The sequence below is a fragment of the Gossypium hirsutum genome, chromosome A10 (assembly GCF_007990345.1).
Source record: "Gossypium hirsutum isolate 1008001.06 chromosome A10, Gossypium_hirsutum_v2.1, whole genome shotgun sequence".
Classification (NCBI taxonomy): Eukaryota; Viridiplantae; Streptophyta; class Magnoliopsida; order Malvales; family Malvaceae; genus Gossypium; species Gossypium hirsutum.
Window position 1 is genome coordinate 42072329 of NC_053433.1, and position 10559 is coordinate 42082887.

Consider the following 10559-nt stretch of genomic DNA (forward strand, 5'->3'; position numbering starts at 1 on the left):
TGTTTTTAGGGCCTCAAGGGCTCATATAAGGGATAATATGTATGTTTTGAATTAGTTTTAATATGAATATTGATATGATTTGAAATGTTTGATATTTGTGTTCGTTTGAATTGAAAACTCCGGTAATGCTCCGTAACCCTAGTTCGGCGACGGATACCGGTTAGGAGTGTTACGTTTATTTGTATTAGAGTTGCAATTTAGTCGATTCTTGGACTAAACGTAGCGTGTATGAGTCTAGCTATACATGCAATTATATAACCTGTGATAGTGTGATATCTCCTGACCGTTTTAAAAAATGTTTTCTTATAGCAATGACATCCAATCGAGCTGACTCTGATGAAGTTGAGAGTAACGCTCAAGCTTCCGTTCATGGAGTGGCATCGAGCGATACAAGACCTATACTTGAGGGTCGAGGAGAAAAGGCTAAGGAAATTCTAATTCTTAATAAAACTTTTATCTTTCTCTGCTCGTATAATCCTAAGTTAAACAAAAGAGTTTTAAATACTCAAGTGTAACTTTTAGTTTAGTTAAATTAAAGAGTTTTAAATGTTTATTTTATTGTTTTTATCTTAAATTTGAAAGGAGTCCAACAACACCTTATAATAATGATATTGTAGAGTGTTGTAGGATGAGACAATTTCAAGGTCCCACTAACGCCACTTTGTTACAGCTATATCTCTATTGAATCGCATTTTTTTTATATGTGGTGGCAGCTTAGAGTGCTTGACCGCGCCTCAAATTCTTCCAAAAAATATATATAATAATAATTAAATACCAAAGCTCGCCTCACTGTAGCCCAATTTTCTCCTGTAAAATTGTTTGTTGCGGCGGCCGCTCATTTAGTAGTAAAAATTTGGCCTTCGAATTCCCTATAGTTACCTGAGTTGCCACTGTGGTGGATTTGTGGCGACGGTTAGATGGAGGCTGGGGTAACGACGACGGCGACTACAACAGCGTCGTTCAGTTCGATACTTGATAAACCCCTCAGCCAACTAACCGAAGAAGACATTTCTCAACTCACTCGCGAAGACTGTCGCAAATTCCTCAAAGAAAAAGGTGCTTTTGATTTTTTTTTTTTGATCTTCTTTTACTTCTGCTTTTGCCCTTTCTTGGTCTCCGTATTTTCTTAACCGTATCCAGAATACTGGGAAACATGGAGGGACAGCCAAAAAAAAAATTGTAATATGTAAACATTGACACGTGACGTTACAGGAATGCGTAGGCCGTCATGGAACAAGTCGCAGGCGATCCAGCAAGTGATTTCGTTCAAGGCGTTGTTGGAAAGCAACGAAGATTCCGGCGCCGGAGCTCGCCGGAAAATCCTTGTTTGTCCACCACCATCACATTTTCCTCCGCAAAATGCGGTGGCGCGTCTTATTTCACTCTTATTTCTTCTTAAGCCACTTTTCTGGGTTCTGTTTGCTTCATTTTGTTATTTGGATAAATGGATAATGATCTTGGAATGCTCTGTTTAGGTCGCTTCAAATTCTGGTGAGTCAGTAAAAGAAGCAGTCTTTGGAGAAGAAGAAAGCCTGTACGGCCAAAAAGATCTTTCTTTGAAAGCTGCCCCGGTCGTGCAGATGAATTGTCAGGGCGGTGACACGGATGACAAGACTCTTTCGCCTAGGTTTAATTTCAATTTCCTATTACTACGAATTGTGGTTTTTATCTAATTCCTTTTGTTATTGATGGGCTTGGATATATAATCAATTTATTAATTTATATCTTTTAAACAGTGATGCAATGGTAATTGGGTTTTCAAAAGGAATGATATTGATGGACTCTCTCTAATATTTCTTTCAGTTTAGGATAGTTCATCTTTGATGTGAAGCACTGTGCTATTATCTTTACCTTCCGTTGATCTATGGAAATTGCATTGACCTATAGAATGTTAAGTGGTGAGAGTTTGGCTTTGTACATTGAGTGGATATTGCTCTAACGCGGATAATATAGTCAAGGCAAACAGTTAACAACTTGCTTGTTTGATATATATGCAAATATATTATATTTCTATTTGTGAATAGGTGTGCTAATTGTGTTCAATTTAGATTTACATTGAAAACTTATAGTTGTATACTCTTGTTTGTTTTCTTCAGTTTAGGCTCTCCACGGGAGTATTCAAAATTGCCTGGCAGAAGTCAATATGAAACAAATGAGCTGGGTGGGCAAATGACAATTTTTTACTGTGGAAAGATCAATGTGTACGATAGTGTACCACTTGCTAAGGTAATGAAGCTTCCTCTTTCTGTGGATATATACCTGGAGAACAATAGTGGCATGTTGGCCTTCTTCCAATGTATCCAAATATGGGTTTGCAGGCACGAGCAATCATGCACCTGGCAGCTTCTCCTATTGATTTTCCTCAGGGCAATCTTTGTAATCAAAATGGTGCCTTTAGTTCCTTTCTGGGTCATGTACAAGAAGCCGAAGCCAAAAATGACCTTATTTCATCTATTGCTTTGAGCTTGAATTCTCATACCATGCACACTGGTTAGTGTCTTCAAATGGATAAATGAATTGCTCTATTTGGCTATTGCGATTATCAAACATCTATGCTGCAATTGAACTGTAGCAGCATTTAAGTTAATGGAAAAGAGAACACAGACATTGGTTGTTACTGATGTTTGGACTGGATTGCCATTTCTTTTTGCACTTGAAACATATGTCTTTGTTATCTTTATAGAAGGAAACTAACGTTTCATCTCTTTTTAATAATTTCCACTAGGCATGCTTTTTGTAGGTTGTATAACTTCCTTTCAATCGTATATGTATTAAGAGATCATATATGTATTAAGAGCTAGATGCTGTGTATAAGTGTTTTAGATATACTAAACAGAAAATAGACTATTAGCATGACAGTGGCACATGAATGCTGAGATTTAGTTAATTCCAATAACATTTCCTGGTTGACAGTTTTCCCTTCTTTATTTTTCTTTTTAATTTTTAATCTTATTGCTGAATTTAGTAACTTGTTGACAATTTAGTGGTTGTGATTACAATTTGCCTTCACAGAGAAGATGACAGAATATCAGCAGCAGTTTAGTAGGGGAAAAACAAACATTAGTCGTGATTCTGGTATGGTATTTTCTTTTCTTCATTTATTGTTCTGATTTAGTGTTCTATAATATGCAAATGCTTCATAACTTTTGTTTCTTAGTGTAAAAATTCTCTACATAAATAATAGAAATTGAGTTTTGAATTTCATTGGCAATATTTTGCAGCCAAATGATAGGGTCTAGACGAGCAGTCCATTATCATGATATTATAATTAATTCAAATGTGGAGAGATTGCCAAGGAGATAAAACTCTATGTTTTTATCTACCATAAACTTTACCTATTGGCTGAGCTATTATATACTTGGTTATAGATAAAACTTGAGAAGAATGCACATGTCCAAAGATTTGCTACCAAGATACATAGAGACTGATCCTAACTTATATGTCATCATTAAAAAGCTTAGTTCTGTTGTTCTAGAGTTTAGTTCCCACCTTTTTATTTATGCAACATGTAAAATAAAGTTCTTGATCATGTTAGTTTTTTTCACTAAATAAACTCTAGAAAAGCATATCCAAATGGCTCCTCGAAAATGTCAGCGCCTTGGGGTCTTCATGATACTTTATTGATGATTGGGCCATTGAGAAAGTAAAAATTATTTTTTACTGCTTGATAATATACCATTATTGGCTCTTTATTTCCTGTTGTAACACTTGTTGCTCGGTCTAAAGATGTAGATGGACAGGTGAGCAGAAAAGTATCATTGCAGCGATATCTTGAAAAGCGAAAAGACAGGTATCTATACCAGCTAAGATATCGTTTGCTGAATTTACTTGTAATCTCAATTTACAAACCAGCAGAGCTATATCATTTTGCACAATTTGGTATCTGAATAAAAAGAAAAAAAATTACAATTAAGTATCCAAAATTTACTTCCGTCACTTGCTAGTCTATGACTATAAATGTTTTAAAGACATGCTAGTTTTTTGAACAGTATAAAAATGCGAGACATGGTAATTTTATTCGTTCAGCATTTTTAAAATATTTTATTTTAAAAATGATTTTTTTATCTTAGTTTCACTCTTTTGAATTAGAAAACATAACAAATTTAATTTCTATTTTGGATTAAACTATTTTAATTCTTTGAATTTTTGAAAAGAAAATTAAAAGAGGAGAATCAGGAAAAAAGAAGGAATTAGAGAGAGAGAGAGAGAGAGAGAGAGAGAGAGAAGGGGAGAGAAGGGGAAAGGGTGCTGGCCAGCCCAAGGTATTCTTGCCCTCTATCTTCCTCATTTTTCTCTTCCGCTTTTCTTCCCCAGCCTGCCGCCAATCTTGTTATCTCGAAGCAGACCCATGGCAGATTGGTCCTTTCTCTCTTTTTTTCCCTAGAATTTTTATTGATTTTATAATTCTAAGTTTTTAGCTTATTATTTTGAAATTTGAAAAATAGTTTGTTGACCTTGAAATGCTGATATGGCATTGATTTTGGCAGACGACCTTCTATTATTAGACCTACGTTGGCATTATGTAATGATGTTAGCCACTTGAGTAACTTGACAGATACACATTTGGGTACTTAACTGAGAATTTTTTTTCTTTAGGTCCCAAATCACGAAAGGGGTATACTTCAACCACCTATTCATGCCCTTAGAATATATTTCTGGATTACATGTATTAACCCTTAGAATATATTTTTGGATTATTCTTCTGTTAGGGGAAGATTCTTTAAAGGCAGGAAAAATGCAGGACAAACTTTGTCTAGCTCGGAGATGTACCTGAACCATCAGATAAGAGCTAACTACTTAAATGGACAAACAAATCGGAGCAGAACAAGTTCTCCACCACAGTCTGGAATGCCACATGCATTTTATAGCTCAGCTGACAACCAAGAGCTTGTGAATTTTTCTGTAGATCTCAATGATGAAGGTAAGTTTTGAAGTAATCTTTACATTTTTGTATGATGTAAAGATGCTACGTAGTTTGCAGTCACACCTAGTACTGCACTATACTTGATGTTTAATCATATAATCGTGTAAATGTCTGGTTCTTGTAAAAATTGTGGCTGAAGGATGCCCATATTAACACACGCACACGCACATGCACACAGACATATATGATATTGTATAGTTGCTGTGGGGCAGTTTTGATGATCTTTTTTCAAACAAAAACAAAAAAGGTTTTGACTCTCTGTCTGGGCAAATAGATGAGCCACGTTTCTGAAGAATAATCCAATAATTTTGCAAGTGTTAAAATTCTGTTAGATTTTAAGTTACAACCGGCTATACCATAGTTTATTTTGGGGTTCTATTTGGGGTATGTCTCTAACATATTTCTTTGATTTGGATAATGTTTATATCTTCTAATTGCTCATTAATTATTCACATAGTTACTCTCCAGTTAGCCTTTAGAGTATGGGCGGAAGAATCTTACTGTGGTATGATTTCCATGCAGGTGGTCAAGAACATTGAAATTCAGTCTTTTATGCATCAAAAGTACATTCATTGGGATTTGAGTGAAGAGATGCGTTCTTTAGGTGCATTACCCACAGCGGACGTAGGAGAGGAAAAAGTAACTGGAGAGGGCCTTTGACATGCCTGCATATGTATATAAATATATAAATAATATTTATATATCATGATTTGGCTTGTATGGGTCGAGTTCCTTACTCGGACAGACTCTTGTTTTGAGTGGTATGATGAAGTTGCACAATTTTCTGATCAAATTTTGCAAAGCTGAGCGACCGTGTTCGGGAATTTCTTGTTTCTGATATTAGGATCTCTACGTCTTTGCTTTGAGGTATAGGGAGCCACATGTAGCGGCAAGCAATGCTTTCCTTTGCTTTAACCTTGATATGTAAATTTTGTACTAATTATAGCTTATTGGGGCGGGTGAACTAGCTCTTTTCCTATCAAGGGGTTTATATGTATCGTGTTTATTACCTTCAATTCACTTCTACTTGGCTATGCCCAAATGATTCCTTGTAAAAACTTTTTTTTTTGAACTTCCCAATTCATTTTCTTTTTTAAACAATAGCATAAATATAAATAAAATAAAAACTATTAAATGTCTCAAAGTCTCAAACACTAATACTACGGTAGTGTTAATTAATAACTATATATGAAGGTTGAGCACATGCGATATTTTGTGTTATTCTTTTTGAGGGATCTTGTGTTAATTTTTGAAAGCTATGTATGAAGGTTGATTCTTGAATACTCATACAGTATGTTGTGTTAATCTATAGCTACTTAAGATTTTGTTTTTCTGAAAGCTATATATGAAGGTTGAATCTTGAATCCTGGGGATTCGATCGTTTAATTGTTAAATATTTATGTATTTCCGTCTTACTTTGTTCAGTAGTGAAGGAGAAAATGACTTCACGCTAATGGCTTCATGAAAAGTTGGCATTAGGTATGTAAGAAATTAATAGGGTATATTAGTTGCTCAACGTGTTATTTGTCTACGTGTTATTTGTCTATTTGTCTGAGCTCTTTTTCTCGGGGTATTGTGATTATGTTTGATTTTATATGAAAACATTGATGGTGTGATTGTTTCATGAAAAATGTTTATTCAATTTAATAATTTCATGTTATTCTCATTTTGAAGAGCTTACTCCAACGATTTTTAATCACATTTTCTTATTGTACAAATGACACTTTAATGTCAAAATTTTCTTCATATACTTTGTTAGAATTAAATGACCCGAATCTTTATTTAAATAAAATACAGTGATAACATAAAATACAAGTAAAATCCATATAGAACTACACTTCTTTTATTTTATTTTAGAATTAAACCTTATTAAACTCTATCTATTTTATTTTGATTAGAATAAGGTGTTTCAATCTTACTAGAATATGGCTTTACAAGCCTATAAATAGACATAGTCTATTCCTCTTGTAATTATTCAAATTCTACATAGTGAATTTTCTTCTCCTCTGCCCGTGGTTTTTTTTCCCGAAAGGGTTTCCACGTAAAATCTGTGTTATTTTATTTTATTTTATTTTCACAAATTGGTATCAGAGCTTCTGGGTAATTCATCTCGATCACGGTAATAGCGTATTTGAAGTATGAAATTTCGCTGTTGGATTGCAACACCAGATTTGCGTTCTGGCAGATTAAGATGCAAGCAGTTCTTGTGCAAATGGATCTGGAGGATGCCCTGCTAGGGATAGATAAGATGCCTTCGACATTAACAGATGAAGAGAATAAGCGTAAGGATCGAAAGGCATTAACACAATTACATCTGCATTTGTCCAACGAAATTTTGCAGGATGTGATGAAGGAGAATACCACCGCTGCATTATGGAAGAGGCTGGAACAAATATGTATGCCAAAAACTCTACCAAGCAAGTTGCATATGAAGCAGCGTCTTTATGCTCATCGTTTGGAGGAAGGTGCATCTGTACACGAACACTTAACAGTGTTTAAAGAAATTCTCTCAAATTTGGAGGCCATGGAGGTTTAGTATGATAAGGAAGATCTAGGGTTGATTCTACTTTGTTCGTTGCCCCCATCTTATTCAACCTTTAGAGACACGATTTTATATAGCCGCGAGTCTCTCACAGTTGATGAGATTTATGATTCTTTGACCTCGTATGATAAGATGAAGCATCTTATGATTAAACACGACTCTTAAGGAGAGGGTCTCATTGTTTGTGGGAGACAAGATCAGAATGCTGATGATGATTGTGGAAGGACATAGGAACAGAATCCTCGCGATAAATCTAAGGGTAGATCGAAGTCTTCAAACAGAGGTAAAACTTGTAACTTCTGCAAGAAGAAAGGGCACATTAAATCTGAGAGCTATAAGCTATAGAACAAGATTAAAAGAGAGGATGCGAATCAAAAGTGAAAACAACCAAAAAATTTTGATGAAGCTGATTTTGTAGAAGACTACAGCGATGGTGATCTTCTAGTCGCTTCTGTCAACAATTCTAAAGTGAGCGAGGAGTGGATACTTGATTCAGGCTACACCTTCCACATGAGTCCAAATCAGGATTGGTTTACAACTTACGAAACAGTGTCTGAAGGTGTTGTTTTGATAGGAAATAATGCTTCATGTAAAATCGTAGGTGTTGGACCAATTAAAGTTAAGATGTTTGATAGAGTTGTCAGAGCACTTAGTGACGTATGACATGTTCCAGAATTGAAGAGAAATTTAATTTCATTGAGTACTCTTGATTCAAAAGGGTACAGATACACAACTAAAAATGGAGTTTTAAAGATTTCCAAAGGTTTCCTTATTGTGATGAAAGGACAGAGAAAGACTACCAAGTTATATATTTTGCAGTGTTCTACTGTTACTGGTGATGCAGCTGTCGCTTCCTCTTCCTTGTTAGATGCTGATATTACTAAACTTTGGCATATGTGCCTCGGGCATATGAGTGAGAATGACATGGTAAAATTGAGCAAAAGAGGACTTTTTGATAGGTAAGAAATTTGCAAACTGAAGTTCTTTGAGCACTATGTTTTTGGGAAGCAAAAGAGAGTTCGATTCACCAGACGAATCCATAACATGAAGGGAATGTTAGAGTATATTCATTCTGATCTGTGGGGGCCATCTAGAGTGCCTTCAAGAGGTGGAACTAAATATATGCTAACTTTTATTGATGATTTTTCTACACAAGTTTAGGCGTTCTTCCTTAAGAAAAAAAGCGATGTGCTTTCTGCATTTAAGTCTTGGAAAATTATGATTGAAAAACAAATGGGAAAACAAATAAAATACCTCTGTACAGATAATGGTTGTAACATCCAAAAATAGGGCCTAAATAGAATAGTGGTTGTGAAACCACGAATTCGAGATAGAAAAGTTTATTCTGATTTATTTATATAATTTACCTAGTGATTAGATGCATGTGTTAGAGTATCGATGAAAAAATTTATAGATAGCATGCTTAATTTACCTACTAGAGCTTAATTGCAAAAGTTGATAACTATGAGTTTTAGATGCTAAAGGATTAAATTGAAGAGTATAATTGAAGTAGAGGTCCCTAAATGGTTAGACCATTAGGTTTTCATGGAAAAAAATGGACATACATAGATAAAAATAACTAAAGTTTTAATGAAGGGTATTTTAGTCATTTGGTAATTAAAAGATTAAAAAAGGGAAAAAGATGGCAAATTGTGTCCATCTTCTTCATTAGGCTGAAATTTCAAGGGTTTTTCATAGCTAGGGTTTTTTCAAGCTTCCAAGCTTCATAGTAAGTGATTCCAAGCCCCGTTTTTAATGTTTTTTACGTTTTTCAAGTCCCGGTAACTTAATTTAGCTTATTCTAGCAATAATTTAACCTAGGGTTCATATTTGGAAAAATACCCATAGGTGAAATGTGTTTATTTTGATGTTTTATGGTAGAATATGAAGCTTGAAATTATGTTAAACGACTTAAGCTAAGCGATTTTAAGCGAAGACGAGTAAAACGACATAATCGGTAAAAATACCTAATGGTCATAAGTACATGTTAGAGTGGGAATTTGATGTTTTTGTAGGTAAATAAATGATCAGCATGTCATAAAACATAAGAATTAGGGATAAAGTTTCATTTCCGAGCCTCAGGGAAAAAGTGTAAATATGCAAAAGTTTAGGGGTAAAATTGTAATTTTTCCAAAGTTAGAGTTAAGGACTGTTTTGATAAATGTGAATATTAAATAATTTAGATCAAGAAGAATGAAATTCGAGGTTAGACAGAGGAAGGAAAAATGTTGAGGACTAAATCAAAATATTTGATCGTATTTTGTATCGAGGTAAGTTTGCGATAAATAAATGCAGTGTTTTATTATTTATAATTAATGATGTTATTTTTCAACATTTATATATCTATTTTGTAAATTTATTCCATGATGATTCAAGTAAGAATTGACAGAGAAATGATACTTAAAAGTTTCGGTTGAAGCTTAGGAATGTGTAGGATACAAATGTTATGACATTAGGGTTTAAGGATACAAAGTAAGACCATGCCAATGCATGGCATTGGTAAGTTTTACAAGGCAAGGAAATCATGTAAGACCATGTCAAGACATGGCATTGATAAACTACTATAAGGCAAACATCCCATGTAAGACCATGCCAAGGCATGACAATGGTGAGTTCATAAGGCAAGGATACCACGTAAGACCATGTCAAGACATGGCAATGGTAAGTTTAAAAAGGAAAGGTACCCGTGTATCCTTAGTATTTCAAATGGTTCAAAGAAAGATTTAAAGGGTGTACCAAAGGGACGGTAAGATAAGTCCATGTTCGAAAGGTTCAGGTTATCTTGATAATTCATTTAGAATGTTGTTATTTATTTACATGCAAACTTACTAAGCTTTATGCTTACTCCCTTTCTTTTCTATCCTTTTTATAGTATCTCAAAGCCAACTTGGAAAATCTTAAGGACGTTGGAGATCGCCTCACACTATCAACGAGCTATCTCGGTATCTTGTGACTAGAAATACTTTAAGTTATGGCATGTATAGGGACTTGGCTATTCTGTGTGTATGTCCTTATGATATGATTAAAGAATGGCATGTGAATACTTGGTAATGATTAGCTTATGATATAGCTAAATAAGAACATGTTTTGGTA

At 34.5% G+C, this 10559-nt stretch overlaps 1 protein-coding gene across 4 annotated transcripts; it reads left to right on the forward strand.

Moving 5' to 3' along the window:
- The first annotated feature begins 571 nt into the window (after positions 1-571).
- On the forward strand, positions 572-5966 carry LOC107897684 (protein TIFY 4B). 4 transcript variants are annotated; one of them, XM_016823213.2, is made up of 9 exons: positions 572-1056; positions 1213-1367; positions 1476-1627; positions 2097-2226; positions 2319-2490; positions 3013-3075; positions 3727-3790; positions 4710-4921; positions 5447-5966. In XM_016823213.2, exons 1-9 carry the CDS (start codon positions 918-920, stop codon positions 5461-5463), a joined length of 1104 nt encoding a protein of 367 aa, XP_016678702.1. In that variant the 5' UTR covers positions 572-917; the 3' UTR covers positions 5464-5966. The 4 variants fall into 4 exon arrangements, with proteins under 4 accessions (XP_016678702.1, XP_040935244.1, XP_016678703.1 ...); XM_016823214.2 differs by having other exon boundaries at positions 696-1056; positions 1213-1364; XM_016823215.2 differs by having other exon boundaries at positions 696-1056; positions 1213-1325.
- The last annotated feature ends 4593 nt before the right edge of the window (positions 5967-10559 follow it).

Excerpts from the sequence above, each read along its gene's own strand:
- LOC107897684 (XM_016823213.2), top strand. The coding sequence starts at position 918 with ATGGAGGCTGGGGTAACGACGACGGCGACTACAACAGCGTCGTTCAGT. Across the intron at positions 1,368-1,475 it reads TTCCTCCGCAAAATGCGGTG|GTCGCTTCAAATTCTGGTGA; the intron begins GCGCGTCTTATT and ends TGCTCTGTTTAG. Across the intron at positions 1,628-2,096 it reads GACAAGACTCTTTCGCCTAG|TTTAGGCTCTCCACGGGAGT; the intron begins GTTTAATTTCAA and ends TGTTTTCTTCAG.